This window comes from Anolis sagrei, chromosome X, assembly GCF_037176765.1.
Source record: "Anolis sagrei isolate rAnoSag1 chromosome X, rAnoSag1.mat, whole genome shotgun sequence".
Classification (NCBI taxonomy): Eukaryota; Metazoa; Chordata; class Lepidosauria; order Squamata; family Dactyloidae; genus Anolis; species Anolis sagrei.
In genome coordinates, this window is record NC_090034.1 from 90699708 (window position 1) to 90719033 (window position 19326).

At 42.5% G+C, this 19326-nt stretch overlaps 1 protein-coding gene and 1 long non-coding RNA gene across 3 annotated transcripts; one reads left to right on the forward strand and one right to left on the reverse strand.

Moving 5' to 3' along the window:
* Positions 1-275: 275 nt before the first annotated feature.
* LOC137094825 (uncharacterized) lies at positions 276-6950 on the reverse strand. Its single transcript, XR_010908730.1, has 2 exons — positions 6866-6950; positions 276-714 (listed from the first exon to the last, which is right to left on the reverse strand). It is a non-coding gene; the product is annotated as an uncharacterized lncRNA (long non-coding RNA).
* A 56-nt stretch (positions 6951-7006) lies between these two features.
* Positions 7007-18390, forward strand: LOC137094687 (BOS complex subunit TMEM147). 2 transcript variants are annotated; one of them, XM_067460702.1, is made up of 8 exons: positions 7007-7094; positions 10684-10841; positions 11694-11763; positions 12305-12370; positions 13634-13770; positions 15552-15636; positions 16519-16640; positions 18084-18390. In XM_067460702.1, exons 2-8 carry the CDS (start codon positions 10765-10767, stop codon positions 18202-18204), a joined length of 678 nt encoding a protein of 225 aa, XP_067316803.1. In that variant the 5' UTR covers positions 7007-7094; positions 10684-10764; the 3' UTR covers positions 18205-18390. The 2 variants fall into 2 exon arrangements, with proteins under 2 accessions (XP_067316803.1, XP_067316804.1); XM_067460703.1 differs by having other exon boundaries at positions 7094-7182.
* Positions 18391-19326: the final 936 nt, after the last annotated feature.

Genomic DNA, 19326 nt, shown 5'->3' on the forward strand with positions numbered 1-19326 from the left:
ACAATTGTCGTATCAATCAGAGAGAAATTTCAAGCATAATTGGCAATTCACAAGGACGTGTGAGTCACATTATTGCTTTGCTTGACTATCGGAAGATCTGTGCATGATGGGTACCCAGGATGCTGATGCCTGAAATGAAAATTAACAGACTTGAAACTTCAGAGACTGGATCTCACCATTGTATGACATCCTCCATACATTCCAGATTTAGTACTGTATGACTTCCATCTGTTCCCGATAATGAAATCTGCGGAGACAGAACTGTGAGACGCTGGTTGCGGAAACAGTGTCAACTTTTATTTATTTATTTATTATTCGAACTTATATTCCGCCACTCCCCTGGTGCTCGGAGTGGCTTACAAGAACGGCTAAAATCTAACACAATTTAAAAACAATTTTAAACAATTTAAAAACAGCAATATCACAAATCAAAGGCCTGTCAAAACAGGTATGTCTTACAATCTCTGCGGAAAGCTGATAAGTCCTGCAAGGCACAGACTTCAGGTGGCAGAGTATTCCAGAGCGATGGTGCCACTGCTGTAAAGGCTCTGTGTCTGGTTGCTGTTAGACGCAAGGTCTTGACACTGGGAATTTCTAATAGATCTTGGTCCTCAGAACGGAGGGATCTCTGGGGTTGGTAGGAGGTGAGGCGGTCCCTCTTATGTGAGGGCTTCAGAAAACTTGTCCATTGTTGGCAGAAATGTATCCAATTGTCTGGTGATTATGTGGAAAAGTGAATAGTGGTAGGTAAAGAGCACATTCTAAGGATTATTTCTGCATTTGATTTATTAAAATATCCCATCCAAATTCAAGTAACAAAGGTGGAGGCATTACTTTTAATTCAACCCTCATACTAGAAGTTGTAATCCCAAACTTTGCAAAGTATGTATTTTAGCAGCATTTTTTTTAAAAAAACAACCTGACTGCTTTTCTTGCAGTTTATTATATCCTTTGCCTAGATTTCCTGGACTACAAACAAACACTAGCACATATTACAGGCCTGGAACCGTTATTCAAAGGAAAGGGTGTTGTCTTAACACCAAGACTTCAAAGAATCCAGGGTGGGTCTGCACTGAAGGAACAAAGGACCTGGGTGGTTTGGAATCCCACCTCCCTTCCTGAACTGTTATAGCAGCCTAACATATTCTCATCTCTTACAGAATATTTTTCTTATTAAAAAGAACTCTGCTGACAAATGAGAGAATTCAAGAGTAAAAAACTCTATTAGATTATCATGTCCAAGAAGGATAAGCTCAGATGGGAGTCTGCTTAAAGGAAGGCAAGGAAGGAATTAGCTGACCAGGTCAGATGAGGCAGAAAAGAAGGGGCAAAGGAGGTTGCTGTTTGTGCCTGTACTATATGCCTTCCAACAGTATGCAGTTCATAATATGTAGTATGAAATAACATGACTGTATGATACACAGATAAGAGAACAAGAGTAGAATATTAAATTATATAAATACAGTGTTAATATAGCAAGCAATACAATATACAGATAACAGAATGAAGTTGATGATAAGACTCGGTGGCTGATAACATTCTTTTCAAGTGGTAGGTCTTGGCTCAACTGTGGCTCATCGAAGTAGGATTGGGAAAGTTCCCAATCTGAAACTCTTAGTTTGAGTTGCCATTAGAGTAGTTGTAGGACCGCATGAATTTTCAGATGTTGTTGGAATGAACTGCTCATAAGAGTTAGTTAGCATAGGTAAAAGCAATATATGTTGGGAGCTGTAATTCAGTAGCATCAAAAGGAGTGGTTTCCAACCTTCTTTTGACAAGGGACCACTTTGACCAGGGGCCACTCTCCAACATTATTACCTTTACTTACTTTACTTAGGTGATCCTCATTGTCCAAGTAAGATTGTCCTCCAAGTTCGGTGTCCTAGCGGTGGGTACGCAGGTGACTGTGGGACCCTATTCTTAACCTGAGTGTTCTACCACAGCGAGCACATCACTTTCCAGGTGGAAGGTGGTCCCGGTTGTGGTTGGCTTGACGCACCTTTCTCTTGGCACATTTCTCTCTTTCGCCATCCATTTGTGCCTCTTCAAATTCTACAGCACTGCTGGTCACAGTTGACCTCCAGCTAGAGTGCTCAAGGGCCAGGGCTTCCCAGTTCTCGGTGTCTATGACACAGTTTTTAAGGTTGGCATATAAAACATTATTACCAAAAGGGTTATGAATCAGTTTTTGGTCAGTTTCGGTTTGGTTATTTGGGGTGCTGATTCAGAAAATTGCATTGGATAGACCACATCAGCTCTAGTTTCTGATACAGAACATATGCCATCCAGCAGTCACCATCTGCTCACCCACAGAAAATCATATTTAATAATGTGGTCTATCCAATGCAATTTTCTGTATCAGCACCCCAAATAACCCCAGGAATAGACCTAAAAACAAAAACACCAAGGTGTCCCCACTTCCGGGCGGAATAGCTTGGCAGTCAGTCTCTCCCCTCCCAACATCCCCATTGCCTCAGCACTATAAGAGGGTTTCACGAGACCAGACACTCTAATTGCAACAGCGTAGTAATGGTGAGGCCGCAGACCATGTTTTTGTTCTTGGAGACCATTGGTGGTTGGGAACCACTGATCTAAAGGTACACGGGGTCTCTATTCTGACAACGGTTAGTCATTGTAAAGTGGGAAAAAGACACAGTTGAAGGGCAATTCCCTCCATGTGTGCTACAACTCTGAACATAGAGTTGGGTATTTACTAGAGCTCTAGCCAGTTTGGGACTCTGGGAGAGGATGTCCAACATTTCATCGCCGAGAGTTCCAAGGACTGAGGAACACTATGCTAGAGTTATGATGGTCTGATCAGCAGAAGTGGGAAGCAAGATAATTTGGAGACCAAATTTAGAGCATGTGTTGGGTTCATACAAGCTTTCAGATGCTGTTGAACTGCAATGCCCAGCACTCCTGACCCTCAGATGTGGCTATGGCTGTTGGGACTTGGCAACACAACATTTGAAAAGCTGTACAATCACAATTCCATAGGGTTGCTGTAGGTTTTTCAGGCTATATGGCCGTGTTCTAGAAGCATTCTCTCTTGATGTTTTGCCTGCATGTATGGCAAGCATCCTCAGAGGTTGTGAGACCTCACAACCTCTGAGGATGCTAGCCATAGATGCAGGCAAAACATCAAGAGAGAATGCTTCTAGAACACGGCCATATAGCCTGAAAAACCTAGTAAACCTAGAAACCTAGAAAAACCTAGCTCTAGTAAATACCCAACCCAGTGATTCCAGCCATGAAAGCCTTCAACAACACAATTCCGTATTTGTCTAAGAAGAAATGAAGAATTAATAAATCAGTTTCTTTCTCTCTTCTATACAAGCATACACACTTTCCTCCTGTGTTTCCTTCTGTACTAATTGCAATTGCCCATGAGTCCATTACAGCCTTCCCGTCATCTGTGGCTAGATCATAGCACCCAAACGTTCCCCATAGTGCCGATATAGAGGCTGGCATTATCATCACATACAGATGAAGCTATCTACCTCCTCAAGGTCGCAGTGCAGCATCTTAGGGCTCTATGTAGGAGTGTGGTGGCGGTAGTACATGATCCACTTAGGAGATTACGTCAGCAGGACAGGATCCTTTAGCAGGGAGATAAATGCACGAAAGTGGAGCAGCTGATTTTACGAGCAGAATATGCTCGTGATCCATGTGTGTGAACATTGCAACCAGTGAACTAGACAAAGGCATCCTCAGCTGACCATCCTGTTTGGCTGATGGAGCAGATTAGGTGATTAGCAACCTAATTATACTTTATTCCTCTAAAGGCAAGGCCCTGTGAGGCCAGAGATCATATAAATAGTCACAAAGTGAAAGTATATTCACTAGGGACAACAATCCGAGGATCTCCTTTGTAATACCCTCTAGTCCAGTGTTTCTCAACCTTCCTAATGCCACGACCCCTTAATACAGTTCCTTATGTTGTGGTGACCCCCAACCATAACATTATTTTTGTTGCTACTTCATAACTGTAATTTTGCTACTGTTATGAATTGTCATGTAAATATCTGATATGTAGGATGTATTTTCATTCACTGGAAAAATTTGGCACAAATACCCGATAGGCCCAAATCTGGTGGGGTTGAGGGGGGATTCATTTTGCCATTTGGGAGTTATAGTTGCTGGGATTTATAGTTCACCTACAATCAAAGAACATTCTGAAGCACCAACGATGGAATTGAACCAAGCTTGGCACCCATTACTTCCATGACCAACAGAAAATACTGGAAAGGTTTGGTGGGCACTGAGTTTGGAGTTGTAGTTCACCTACATCCAGAGAGTACTGTGGACTCAAACAAGGATGGATATGGACCAAACTTGGTACAAATACTCAATATGCCCAAATGTTAACATCACAGAGTATTCTGAACTCCAGCAATGAAGGAATTGAACCAAATTTGGCATACAAAACTCCCATGACCAAAGAAAATACTGGAAGGTTTTGGTAGGCATTGACCTTACATTTTGGAGTTGTAGTTCACCTACATCCAGAGAGCACTGTGGACTTAAACAATGATGGATCTGGACCAAACCTGGCATTAGTACTCAATATGCCCAAATGTGAACACTGGTGAAGTTTGGGGAAAATAGACCTTGACATTTGGGAGTTGTAGTTGCTGGGATTTATAGTTCAAACTACAATCAAAGAGCCCCTTGAACCCACCAATGATAGAATTGGGCCAAACTTCCCACACAGAACCCAACAGAAAATACTGTGTTTCAGTCTGATAACATGGTCATTGTTTCGGAAATCTCACCACTGCCACCTGCTGTAAATGGGTCCTTTAGCAATTATAATAATTATCACCACCATCATTATTTGTATTTATATCCTGCGTTTCTTGCAGGACCATGCACTTCAAAGCAAATACAATTTGGAATTAAAATGAAATCAGTCCTTTTTGAATTCATAGTCTCTGTAAACAAAGCGCCTGCTTGGCTGTTTTGTCACATGGCTGGTGGTGTTGAAAGGAAGTATTTTCTTTAAAATATTTTTTAAAAACCATGTGAAAGGGGTCTTCTGTGTGGAATTGTCTGGAGATTCAACTGCAGGCATGGAGAGTGGCTGGGAAAAGCAGATAGAGGAGAAGGACCAGCCCTTATACCAATCCATGTCCAATCCCCTCGGTCCACCCTCCTCCTCCTTAATAACAGGGTCAGAGATAATCTCCCATTATGTAATGGGATTAGGCCCAAGGAAGAGGGAGAGAATCCCATCCAGGTTGTAGTGGCTTTGGCAGCAAAACATCTGGCTGGATTGAGCTGCCTTTAACTTTGGAAAGACTTGCGGGCAAACAGAAGGGAGAGAGGCCACGCATTGCTTTTGGCTGATGAGATAGGATTGTTGTTGTTATTGTTGTGTGCTTTCAAGTCGTTTCAGACTTAGGTTGACCCTGAGCAAGGGCCGGGTAAATGACCTTGGAGGGCCGTATCCAGCCCTCGGGCCTTAGTTTGAGGACCCCTGGTCTAGAGTGTTTCTATAGGACCAAGAAGGATGATTTTGTTATGTGTGTAGATTGTGTGAAAGGATTGTGGAATCCCAGGTTTGGTTGATTTGGAATCTAGTAACAAAGGGCGGGGGGGGGGGGGGGGGGGCAGTGGGAAAAGACACTGCAGGGCAATCGTGAAGAGTTGCTGTGAGTTTTGCAGGCTGCATGGCCATGTTCCAGAAGCATTCTCTCCTGACGTTTCACCCACATCTATGGCAGGTATCCTCAGAGGTTGAGGGTTCTATTGGAAGCTAAGTAAGTGAGGTTTACATATCTGTGGAATAATAAGCAGAAGACAGTTCCATCTTGTCTTTACTAATAGTATATTGTATATCCATATATTTATATTATAATGTAATACAATATACTAGTAATAATAATACAGTATTATAATTATATATTTATATTACATGTGATAATACTAATAGTATTACAATATAATGGCATAGTGCAATATAGTAATATATATTACTGATATTGTACTATGCTAATAATATAATATATTGTATGAAAACATATATCTTATAAGCCGCTCTGAGTCCCCTTCGGGATGAGAAGAGCAGCATATAAATGCCGTAAATAAATAAATGTCCACGGTGGGGAAAAAACCTTCGTGTCTGTTGGAGGCAAGTGTGAATGTTGCAAATGGCCACTTTCAGGCCCGTAGCCAGGATTTTGATTGGGGGGGGGGTGAGTTTTTTTTTCAGGGGGGTTGGGGGGGGGGCTGAGTTTCGGGGGGGGGGGCTGAGTCTGAGTGAAAGAGGGTCTACCCTAGCAAACCTTTTGTATCACTACCCCAATACCCCCATTTATTTATTTATTTATTTATTTATCGTGAGCATAGTGATCAGATCATGATAGGAATAAACATAACAGTTTAAATGATGCACCAGTAAGGCCTTTTCGCGAACCACCATGAGAATTTCGGGGGCGGGGGGGGGGGGGCTGAAGCCCCTCAAGCCCCCCCCCCCCCCCGGCTACATGCCTGGCCACTTTAATTAGCGTTTAATGGCCCTGCAGCTTCAAAGCCTGACTGGTTGCTGCCTGGGTGAATAAATCAGGGCCCGCTAACACCTCCCCACAAAGGATTTCCCCCAAGCAGCAAGCAGCTCTTTCTCCCACCCTGGACATTATTCCACAGAGATATAAGCCTCCCTTGCCTAGTTTCCAACAGACCTCACAACCTCTGAGGGTGCCTGCCATAGATGTGGGCGAAACGTCAGGAGAGAGTGCCTCTAGAACATGGCCAGACAGTCCGGAAAGTCACAGCAAACCAGTGATTCCGGCCATGAAAGCCTTCCCACACACAATTCCCAGTACCTTCCCTCTCTCCTCCCCTTCACTCTGACGAATCTCACCAAAGCCGACATTCTTTCAATGAAGGACTACGGCTCCCGTCGGGCGAGGGACCTTCCGCCGCGAAGCACTGTGGGGATTGTATTCTTTGGCTCTCCCGCGCTCGAGGGGAGTGGAGGGAGAGCCTCCAAGGAAAGAACTACAAGCCCCGTGATGCAACAGGACGCCGAGGCAAAGACACTGTCTCTTTGCGCATGCGTAGAAGGAGCAGGAAAAGGAGCCGTGTGCCCAGTGAGTACCAGGGAGACATGGCCCTGAAGCCAAAGGGCTCTGGCCTGAGGGAAGGAGGAGTAGGGAAATGTCGCTGAGTTTCGAAGGAGTAAGGTCAAAGTGAGGCGCTTGGGAGGAGGCTGGGTTCTAGTACTGGGGTTTTTATTTATCTATCTATCAATCACTGGGATCCATTTCCTATATATATATATATAGGAAATAGATCCCAGTGATTGATAGATAGATAAATTATATATATATATATATATATATATATATATATATATGTGTGTGTGTGTGTGTGTGTGTGTACATGTGTTTATGTATATCTATCTATCAATACATACATACATATTATTATTATTATTATTATTATTATTATTAAACATTTTTTGTACCCCGCTAGCATCTCCCGAAGGACTCGATGTGACTTACAAAGGCCAAGGCCTCAACACAACAATAGCAAAACAATTCAAAACAAATTAAAACATAAGCAGCAATTAAAATATAAACAATAACAAAACATTACACCATACGGAATAAAAACCAGGGCCGAGCCAGTGATGGGTACAGGTTAAAAAGTGCTGGGTGTGGCAGGTGGTATGTTGGATTTCTGGGCAAGTGCAATGTGCAGAGAGTCTTAAACTCTAATAAAGTGCTTCTGGGACAGAGTGCTGGAGGTTATCCTACTCCAGAAAGGCACATCAGAATAGCCAGGTCTTCAAGCTCTTCCTAAAGACTGCCAACGTAGGTGCTAGTCTAATGTCTTTGGGGAGGGTGGGCAACCACAAAAAAGGCCCTGTCCCTCGTCCCCACCAAACGCGCCTGCGACGCAGGTGGGATCGTGAGCAGGGCCTCTCCAGATGAACAAAGGGAGCGCGTGGGTTCATAAACGGAGATGCGGTCACATACACATGTACACATGTACACATGTACACAGACAGGGCCACAGCAACATGTGGTAGGGGATGGCTAGTGTATGTGTGTATATATAGATATAGACACACACACACAAATATTCAGATATATACACACATATATACACCCACACGTATATATATGCAAACACACATATATACACAAATATATGCACACACACATAGACACATACACACACACACACAAAACACATGTACACAGACAGGGCCACAGCAACGTGTGGCAGGGGACGGCTAGTGTGTGTGTGTGTGTATGTATATATATATATACACACACACACACACACATATACATACATACACTATCCATCACATACATACACACCCTCCGTCCCCTATCACACATTGCTGTGGCTCTGTCTGTGTACATGTATTTTGTGTGTGTCTATATGTGTCTATGTGTGTGTATATATTTGTGTATATATGTGTGTTTGTGTGTGTATAGATATGTGTGTGTATATGTGTGTTTATATGTGTATATGCACATTGTGTATATATGTGTGCATGTGTATATGTATATATGTATGTGTGCATGTGTATATATGTGTGTATATGTATATTTTTGGGTGCATGTGTATATGTATATATGTGTGTATGTATATGTATGTGTGTATATGTGTATATTTGTGTGTGTTTGTGCATATATATGTGTGTGTGTATGAAGGTGTGTATGTGTATCTGTATATATGATATATTTTGGTTTTTTTTAAAGTTTATTCCACTGGGGTTTGCGTATGTGTGTGTTTAGGGGTGATGGACACTCGTTGCACTGTTAGGTGTATTGTCTCCAAATTTCGTGTCAATTTGTCCAGTGTTTTTTGAGTTATGTTAATCTCACAAACAAACATTACATTTTTATTCATATAGATTGTATTCCTAGGAATACAATATATATATATTCCCAAATATCTGGTCGTCCAGGTATTTTAGACTCCCAACTCCCAGAATCCCCTAACCATATAGAGGAAATGGATCCCAGTGATTCCCAAGCTGTTGACCTTCAGGTTTTTGCAACTCACAGCAACCTCAACCACTTTGGCCAATGGTTAGGGGATTATGGTAGTTGGAGTCTAAAATACCTGGACCACCAGGGTTTGGGACTCACTGATAAAACAGTGCTATAGCTCTACAGATTTGTTCAGCAGCTGTAATCAGGATATACCAGACCTGGGCAAACTTCGGCCCACCATGTCTTTTGAACTTCAACTCCCGCATTCCCTGTGCTGTATCAGTTCCATTGACCCAAAACAAGACCATCTGCACCAATGTTTCACAATCGAATATAGTTGAGATGGTCTTCTTTTTTATTTATTTACTGTATTTTTACCCTGCTCTAACTCAGCCCCGAAGGGGACTTTAGAGCAGCTTCCAAATTGGCAATAATTCAAGGACACATTACAACATAAAAACATATAAAATACAAATGTGTTTTGCATTTTGAAGCTGTTGTGTTTCTCATGTGTGAAGGTCAGAGAGGTTGGATGGCCTTATCCAAGCTACTGATTGCACATTTAATGTCATTGTATGCCTTCATTATGTTAGAATACGTTGGGGTAGACAAATGTCCATGTATACCAGTGGTTCCTAACCTTTTTTGACCAGGGACTGAAGACTGACAGGTCGCAGGTTCGAATCTAGGGAGAGCACGGATGAGCTCCCTCTTATCAGCTCCAGCTCCTCGTGCAGGGACATGAGAGAAGCCTCCCACAAGGATTATAACATATCAAAACTTCCGGGCATTCCCTGGGCAACGTCCTTGTAGACGGCTAATTCTTTCACACCAGAAGTGACTTGCAGCTTCTCAAGTCACTCCTGACACGACCAAATACCTTAATAATAACCCTAATAATAATAATAATAATAATAATAATAATGATGTTGCTTCGGTAATATAAGAGGGTTTCGTGAGACCAGTCGCTCTCATTGTCGTGTTGGCAACCACTGATATAGATAGATAGTTAGTTAGATAGATGGATGGATAGATGGATAGACAGACTTGTAGCCAAGAGGTTGGTAGGGAATCATGTATTGGATTGGGAGTCAAGTATTGGATTGGGAGTCAAGTGCTGGCTTTGGCCTATAAAGCCCTAAACGGTTCTAGCCCAAAGTACCCCTTATGATCCATCGAGGACATTAAGATCGTCTGGGGAGGCCCTGCTCTCGGTCCCACCTACGTCACAAGTACGTTTGGTGGAGATGAGAGACAGTGCCTTCTCAGTAGTGGCCCCTCAGCTATGGAACGCCCTCCCTAAGGAGATGAAATCGGCTTCTTCGCTCCTAACGTTTCGGAAAAAACTTAAGACATGGCTGTTCGAGCAAGCATTTGCAAATATTGAGTAAAGGACCTAGGAAAACATAACAACTATACAAGGGAATTGGACAATGTCTTTTATTGAAGATTTATTGACTTATGTTTTTACTGCTGTTGTTTTGATTTTATTGTTGTTAATGTTTTTAAATTGTACTGTGTTTTTTGTGGCATTGAATTTTGCCTTGTAAACCGCCCCGAGTCGCCGGAAGGCTGAGAGAGGCGGTATACAAATAAAGTAAAGTAATAAATAAATAAGATTCCTTGTCCTGCTGGTCCGAGTTATCAGGAAAGCTAGTATTTATGGTATACTTTGAGTTGGTATACTTTTGTTTTACTGTTTTCTGCTCTTCTTTTCCCCCAGGAACATCCTGGCTTTGCAAGAAAGCAGCCATTACCTTCCCTCTCCGTGTCCTGAGCCTCGATTCCTCAAGCTGGCACCACGATGACCCTCTTCCACTTTGGGAATTGTTTTGCTCTGGCATATTTCCCTTATTTCATCACCTACAAATGCAGTGGCCTGTGAGTTTTCTTGTGGTGTTGTGATAGAAGGATGTTGCAACTGATGTAGGCTTGACTTGCTTGTTGATTTCATCAGAGATGTTTTGTGACCTGAGCTGAAGAACTACATGATGATCCTCCTGGAGATACCGTCATTATCAGTAACTAGCAAAATTCAAGAAAAGTGAGGATAGGAACGCAAATAAAGCCAAAGTTGGCAACACATGGTACTTCAGATGATGTTGGGTGAACATCTCTGTCATATTTAATATATTAAGATTAATATATTAATAATTATTAATATATTAATAATGTAATAATATAAAATATTGTGTATTGTCGAAGGCTTTCATGGCTGGAATCACTAGGTTCTTGTGGGTTTTTTCGGGCTATAGAGCCATGTTCTAGAGGCATTTCTCCTGACGTTTCGCCTGCATCTATGGCAAGCTTCCTCAGAGGTTGTGAGGTCTGTTGGAAGTAGGAAACCCATTTTTCCTACTTCCAACAGACCTCACAACCTCTGAGGAAGCTTGCCATAGATGCAGGCGAAACGTCAGGAGAAATGCCTCTAGAACATGGCTCTATAGCCCGAAAAAACCCACAAGAACCATAAAATATTGTGTTTAGATATTACTTGTAAGCCACTCTGAGTCCCCTTTGGGGTTAGAAGGGCGACATATAAATGTTGTAAATAAATAAATAAATAAACATTTCACCTGTGATCATGCTTGCTGTGATTGATGGGTGTTGGAGTCCAACAAATTCTAGAGACGCAGCGATTCCTGGCCTCTGTGAAAAGGGAAATTTTATATAGCACTTTATAAGAGTATTTCTTCTCTGACATATACCTCTCTGTGTTTTCATCTCTTTCAGGTCAGAGTATAATGCTTTCTGGAGATGTGTACAAGCCGGAGCCACTTATCTATTTGTCCAGCTTTGTAAGGTATTGGCTTCTTTTCTGTCTTTGGAACATTGACAGTACTGTGTTGTCGAAGGATTTCATGGCTGGAATCCCTGAATTGTTATGAGTTTTCTGGGCTGTATGGCCATGTTCCAGAAGCATTATCTCCTGATGTTTTGCCCAGGCATCCCCAGAGGTTGAGGGGTCTGATGTGGGTGAAACATCAAGAGAGAGTTACTGCTGAAATTGAACAGATAGCCATGCTTGTCATGGAACATAGAGGTTCTTCTTCCTCAGAGGCTTGACTGGAGATCAAATACAATGGTACAGAGTGAATAGAGTGGTCAGCCCCTCCTCCAATCCATCCTTTTCTCTACTTAACTGGATTGAGTTCATGATCATCTGTGGTGATCTGCATAATGCTTAAATACAAGACTAATTTCCCCTCAAATTTCAGAAACTTTCAGATATATAAACTTGGCTAGTCCAGAACACTTTGTGACCACAATCTTGCTTATGTGATAAGTTACCTTTTCTAAAGCAGTGTTGTAATTGCCTTTCTCTCTCGCTTTCTCTTTTACAGATGCTATTTTTAGCAACCTTCTTTCCAACCTGGGAGGGGGGTGCAGGTGCCTATGACTTCGTCGGGGTAAGTTCAACTCTGCCAATATTTCAATTGTCTGCAATCATTTGTTTACACCTTCTGTGTGAACAAGGGTGCAAAAGATTGGGTGCCGAGAATTATTTTGATATAGGCATACTCCCTTTTTGCTGTCTAAAGAACTCAAAGGACGGTCCCGTTGGGACCAATAACAAAAATTTAGGGACACCCTAGAAAATTGTAATGGAAAATTCTAACAGTAAGTTTGTCTTATTGTTGCATGCCTTCAATCCATTTCCACTCTGAGTCCCCCAGGGAAGATAGGGCAGAATATAAATAAAGATTGTTGTTGTTCTCTCATGTTCTTGCATGGGTAGCTGGAGCTGACAGACAGGAGCTCACCCTGACTTGCAGATTTGAACCACTGACCTTCAAGTCAGCAGATCAGCCGTCACAAGGGTTTAACCCATTGTGCCACCGCAGCTCCATTCCTTTTCAGGTTAAATAGCATAATCAGATAGCACTGTGATTTCATAACTGCTCCATTTGCTTTACCAACTCAAGGGTTGAACCTTGGGGAGAAAGGTGTTTTTTTGAAAGTGGAGACATATCCCTTGGATCATCCCCAGAAAAAATATTCTCCTAATGTATTTCTCCTACATGTATCATTATGTACTAGTCTAAATAAGTAATACTGATACTTTGCTAGAGCTTTTACATTTTGACTGACAGTGCAGAAGATATGGAAGCATTGATGTTGGCACACTAGGGGATATAATATCTCTTGAAGTTGTTAAAAACTAAAGTGAGAATCATGCATACTGTAGTATTTCTGATTTCTATGTATGCATGTGAAAACCAGACAGTGACAAAAGCTGCAAGGAAGAAAATCAAAGAATATAAAATGTGATGTTGTGCAATTTTTATGGATACTTAAAAAGCCAAATAAGTGGATTTGAGAACAGATCAAGCCTGAATTCTCACTAGAAATGATTAAAGAATGATGAAAGAATGGAGATAACTCATTGGAAAATACTTTAATACATAGTAAAGTAGAAGGCAGTAAGAAAAGAGGAAGGACTTCCTTGCCCATGGATTGATTCAGTGAAGGAAACCATGGCCCAGAGGTTGCAAGACCTGAACTGTTATAGTAATCGGGATCCTTTGGAGGGCTCTCATTAACAGCTGACTTGGCAGCAAATGACAATAACAACAACAAGTTTTGTAGGTGGTGTTGGTGGTGGCAATAGAGAATGGCAAATAAAGGAAAGTTTTTGGGCTGCTGCCCTGACCTTTTTTGTCTTGTGCCAGGAATTCATGAAGGCCACTGTGGATTTGGCTGACCTGGTGGGGTTGCACCTGGTGATGTCCCGGAATGCAGGCAAAGGGGAGTACAAGATCATGGTGGCGGCCATGGGGTGGGCCACAGCAGAGCTCATTATGTCTCGGTGAGTTGCCAGAAACAATGGAGATTTTCAGATAGCGCCACCTGAGAATGTGGTATGGATGGAACTAACCAATACTTAGCCATCTACAGTATGATCTTCTTATCCATAGATTCACAATCCATGTTTTCCCCTATCTAGCTTCCAAAAAGTATTCCTCCCCCACCCCCAACCAGGAAGTGTTTGGGGGTTTCTAGGTCTTCCAGTGCAATTCCATGGATGCTTCCAGCCCAAGTGTGGTCAAAATATAGTTGGATATTATTCACATTTTCATGTTTCCACATAGGGGTTTGGAACATATCCCCTGTGGATATAGGCCTATACCAGGCATGGGCAAACTTCAGCCTTTGGTGTTTTGGACTTCAACTCCCATAATTTCTAACAGCTGATAAAACATCTGGGCATACCCTGGGCAACATCCTTGCAGATGGCCAATTCTCTCACACCAGAAGCAACTTGCAGTTTCTCAAATCACTCCTGATACAAAAAAATAATAATGAAATTTGCAGATGACACCACATTGGGAGGGATAGCGGCCAAGAGCAGCATCCAAATGATCTTCCTGACAGTAAGAGCTGTTTCGCAGTGGAATACGTTGCCTCAGAGCATGGTGGAGGCTCCTTCTCTGGAGGTTTTTAGGCAGAGGCTGGATGGCCATCTGTTGTGGGAGTTTTGATTCTATGTTCCAGCATGACAAGGGGCAGGACTGGATGACCCTTGTGGCGTCTTCCAACTCTATGATTCGATGATTGAATGCTGGAATTCAGTCCTGTGTTAGAAAACCAAGGTTTTCACAGAATGCCCCACACATTTTGGCTTATAGTCATTTATTGATGAGGGAAAGGTCACGTCATCAGGGATACTTCACTATATTGCAACCTCACAAGCTGCACCTTGTACATTAGAAAGAAATGGCTAAAATTACTGGATTACTGCAACGCTCTCTACGTGGGGCTGCCCTTGAAGACGGCCCGGAAGCTTCAGCTGGTCCAGCGTGCGGCAGCCATGTTACTAACTGGAGCGGGTAGCAGGGAGCACACAACGCCCTTGTTGTCCCAGCTCCACTGGCTGCCGATTTGCTACCGGACCCAATTCAAGGTGCTGGTCTTGGCCTACAAAGCCCTAAACGGTTCCGGCCCAAAATACCTTTCTGACCGCATCTTGGCCTACGAGCCCACGGGGACCTTGAGATCGTCTGGGGAGGCCCTTCTCTCGATCCCACCTGCATCACAGGCACGGCTGGCGGGGACGAGGGAGAGGGCCTTCTCGGTGGTGGCCCCCCGGCTGTGGAACACTCTCCCGGCACACATCAGACAGGCGCCCTCCCTCATGTCCTTTCGAAAAAGCCTTAAGACCTGGCTGTTCGAGAGGGCATTTAATTAAGTGCTAAGCAACAACATTACGGTAATGAGAACTGGAATGGTATAAGGAAGATGAGACTGGCTATGATTCTACTAAGAGACGAAGCGGATTTTTATGTAGTTTGTATTTGTTGTATAGTTATATGTTGTTGATACTGGCCTTTGTAACTGTCTTTTTATGTGTACTGTACACCGCCATGAGTCGCCCGTAAGGGCTGAGAATGGCGGTTAATAAGTGCATCAAATAAATAAATAAATAAATAAATAAAATTTAGTGAGCCTTTATGATTAATGGTCTGTGTTTCTTTTTGAATTGGGGAAGATGTTTACCTGTAGTATACTGATTGCTGAGGGGGGTTCTTGGATGTGGGAATGTGTTTGCCTGGCAAGATCTGTTCCTGATAACCTTCATGTCTCTGGCAGATGTATCCCGCTGTGGGTAGGAGCTCGTGGCATTGAATTTGACTGGAAATACATCCAGATGAGCATTGACTCCAATATCAGTCTGGTAAGTTCCAATTCTTACTGTTTATTGTGAACTTCCCTAAAGTATGATCATAGCTGATGGGGAAAAAACAAATAAAGGCATGAGTTTTATTTCTTTGGGGTCTCCTTCGAATACACAACAAACAAGATCACTATGCTGGCTTTTGTATTTGATCACACATCAGACACTTCCCAAGTGTCTAGGACTGTGTGATGTATCGGCGAATAATGTGTGCAGATCCTAGTAGGGTGGTCTTTTGCAGCTGACAGATGGTAATTTTGTTAGCGCTTATTGTTTTTAAGTGAGGCCAAGGTCTTTAGACACTGCACTCAGTGTGCCTATCACCACTGGGACCACCTTGACTGGCTTGTGCCAGTCTTTGCTGTTCTCTTTTTAAATCATCATATTGTGTAAGCTTTTCCAGTTGCTTTTCGTCTATTATTATTATTATTATTATTATTATTATTATTATTATTATTTCAGTTCACTATATTTTTTCAAAGTGGTTTTTGGGAGAGTTTTGTGAGAAAATGGAATTGTAATCCTAGTTCTGGGTGGAGCCAAAACAGCATACAGGAGGCAAGGAGGAATAAGTGGGAAGCTGTGCTTTTATAAGGAGAAAAATCCCCAGAAAGACCACTAAAGGTTAACTATGGTTGTTTTCTACAGAATGATAGTAGATGGGGAAGAAAACCAGAGAAGGTGGCCAGTAAATTGAAGTTGGTTGAGCCTTTGTAATCTTGAACAGGGATGCTCAATTTTACGTTTTTTTTTCGTGAGGGGGTCTCTTGTGACTAGAGTCCAAAATACACTGCTCAATAGAATTGCCATAAAAACCATAGAGATCATTCATTTCTGTTTACTCCCTTTCCCCCTTCCTTCCTGCTACTTGTCTGCCTCTAGGTCCACTATATTGCCATGGCTGCCTTGGTGTGGATGTTCACACGCTACGATCTGCCCAAACACTACCGACTGCCTCTCACTTTCCTCTTGGGAATCAGTGTTTACAAGGCTTTCTTCATGGAGTGAGTGACTGGGAGTGCACAAGGAGCTGGGGGCAGCTGTAGCTTTTGTCAGATGATGGGCATTGCCCACTTAAAATATGGAAAACAAGTGGATTAGTTTAATTTGATTATGGCATTGATTATTTGCCTTTTTTTATGTAAATCTCTCTGTATCCCCTTGGGGATGGGGGTGTGTGTCTATAAATAGAGTATTATTATTATTATTATTATTATTAGTAGTAGTAGTAGTATTTGAAACACAACAAGATGAGTCCACAGCAGACAAGATCACTTTGCTGGCTGTTGTATTGGATCACACGCCGGACACTTCAAAGTGTCTAGGACTGTGTGATGTATCGTCAAATAATGCATGCAGATCCCAGCAAGGTGGCCTTCTGCAGCTGGCAGATGGTAATTTTGTCATCGCTAGATTCAGATCTCCCATTAAAGCAAGGTCTTTAGGCACTGCACCCAGTGTGCCAATCACCACTGGGACCACCTTTACTGGCTTGTGCCAGAGTCTTTGCAGTTTGATCTTTAAATCCTCATATCGTGTCAGCTTTTCCAGTTGTTTCTCTTCAATCCATTATTATTATTATTATTATTACTACTACTACTACTACTATTACTACTACTACTACTACTACTACTACTATGTGTCAGGAGCGACTTGAAAAACTGCAAGTTGTCTGCAAGGACATTGCCCAGGGGATGCCTGGATGTTTGATGTTTTCCATCCTTTTGGGAGGCTTCTCTCATGTCCCCACATGGGGAGCTGGAGCTGACAGAGGGGAGCTCTACCCACTCTCCCCAGATTCGAACCACTGACTTGTTGGTCAGCAGTCCTGCTGGCACAAAGGTTTAACCCACTGTGCCACCTCTTCTCATGAGAAAAGGAAAAATCCCACTTATAACCACAGTTTTCAAGCTCCACTAAATTTGTTGCTGTTCAAGATATTCTTTGAATTTTTAAGCTTCTGCTTAGGAATGAGCATGTGTTTGGTGTTTCTAGAATGCTGTCAGATATTTTGGGATGTTGAGGTTGGAAAGCTGGATTTGGATGGCTGGAATCCAAATTGGGGCCCTGCACATTGCAATATCTCTGTGTGAAATAGCCTAGATTCAGATCTCCCATTAAAGCAAGAGGGAGAGCCACTGGCCCTTCAGATGTTTCTAATGTCAACTTCCACCATTCCTCACCATTGGCCATGCTGGCTTTGACTTTTGGGAGATCTATATTGACCCATATTGAATATTTTAGATTGCCTTTCTGGTTTGACACAAACCTTTCAAATGTGGTGATTTTCCATCTCCAGTTTTGTTGTTTTGCTTCTTCCCTAACATAGAATCATAGAATCAAAGAGTTGGAAGAGACCTCATGGGCCATCCAGTCCAACCCCCTGCCAAGAAGCAGGAATATTGCATTCATCCTTATCAGCATCTCCTTCTCTTCTTTCTTTACAGATCTTTTGTCCATGTCTTCCTCCTGGGCAGCTGGACAGCCCTCTTAGTTAAAGCTGTGATCACCGGCCTCCTTTCCTTGAGCTCCCTGACTCTCTTTATCACCCTGGTGCACAGTAACTGAGGGTTGATCTTTCCTCTTTCCACCTCTTTCCAAGAGCTCTGTGTCCTGGAGCTGCACAACCAAGTCGTGGTTGCCAAGAGGACACACAGTTTCATCTTGCCTGCTGAGAGATCAATTCTAATGGGGCATTTAGTCTCAAGCACAGCATTAATAATGATGACAATAAAAATAGTGTTTGTTTTTTTATGGTTTGCAAATGTATTTATTTATTTATTTCAAACTTTCATATCCTGATCTCCTCAACCTCCGTAGAGGGACTCAGACCGGCTTACAGTAAGGATTCAATGCTAATAGTACAATCTAAAAACATCATATAATAACGAGTTAAAATACATATCGATTAAAATTACAAGTAAGCCAAATCGCCAAGATAAAATCATGTCCAACTCAGTCCATATGTGTGGTCGATAACTTTGTTCTGTAGCCGGTTTCAACCATTACTCTGGGAATGCTTCCTTCCATAGCCAGGATTTCACCAGCCTCCTGAAGGACAGGAGGGAGGAGGCAGATCTGATCTCAATCGGGAGAGAGTTCCATAGCCGAGGGACCACCACAGAAAAGGCCCTGTCTCTCGTTCCCGCCAGACGTGATTGTGAAAGTGGCAGAACCGAGAGCAGGGCCCCACCAGAAGATCTTAATTATCTTGGTGGTTCATAGGGGGGAATACATTCGGACAGGTAAACTGGGCCGGAACCATATAGGGTTTTGTAGGTTAAAACCAGCACTTTGAATTGTGCTCGGAAGCTAATTGGCAGCCAGTGGAGCTGGCACAACAAAAGAATTGTGCACTCCCGTTAGTAATCTGGCTGCTGAACATTGGACTAATTGCAGCTTCCGGGCAGTCTTCAGAGGCAATCCCACGTAGAGAGCATTGCAGTAGTCAATACGGGATGTAGCCAGAGCATGGACCACCGTTGCCAAGTCAGACTTCCCAAATGTAAAGTTACTTTGGCCAATGTCTTAACACAGGGGTCATCAAACTTTTTAAACAGAGAGCCAGGTCACAGTCCCTCAAACTGTTGGAGGGCGGGATTATAATTTGAAAAAAGCATGATTGAATTCCTATGCACACTCACATATCTAATTTGTAGTGCAAAAAACTGCTTAAAACAATACAATAAT

Excerpts from the sequence above, each read along its gene's own strand:
- LOC137094687 (XM_067460702.1), top strand. The coding sequence starts at position 10,765 with ATGACCCTCTTCCACTTTGGGAATTGTTTTGCTCTGGCATATTTCCCT. Across the intron at positions 12,371-13,633 it reads GTGCCTATGACTTCGTCGGG|GAATTCATGAAGGCCACTGT; the intron begins GTAAGTTCAACT and ends GTCTTGTGCCAG. Across the intron at positions 13,771-15,551 it reads GCAGAGCTCATTATGTCTCG|ATGTATCCCGCTGTGGGTAG; the intron begins GTGAGTTGCCAG and ends TGTCTCTGGCAG.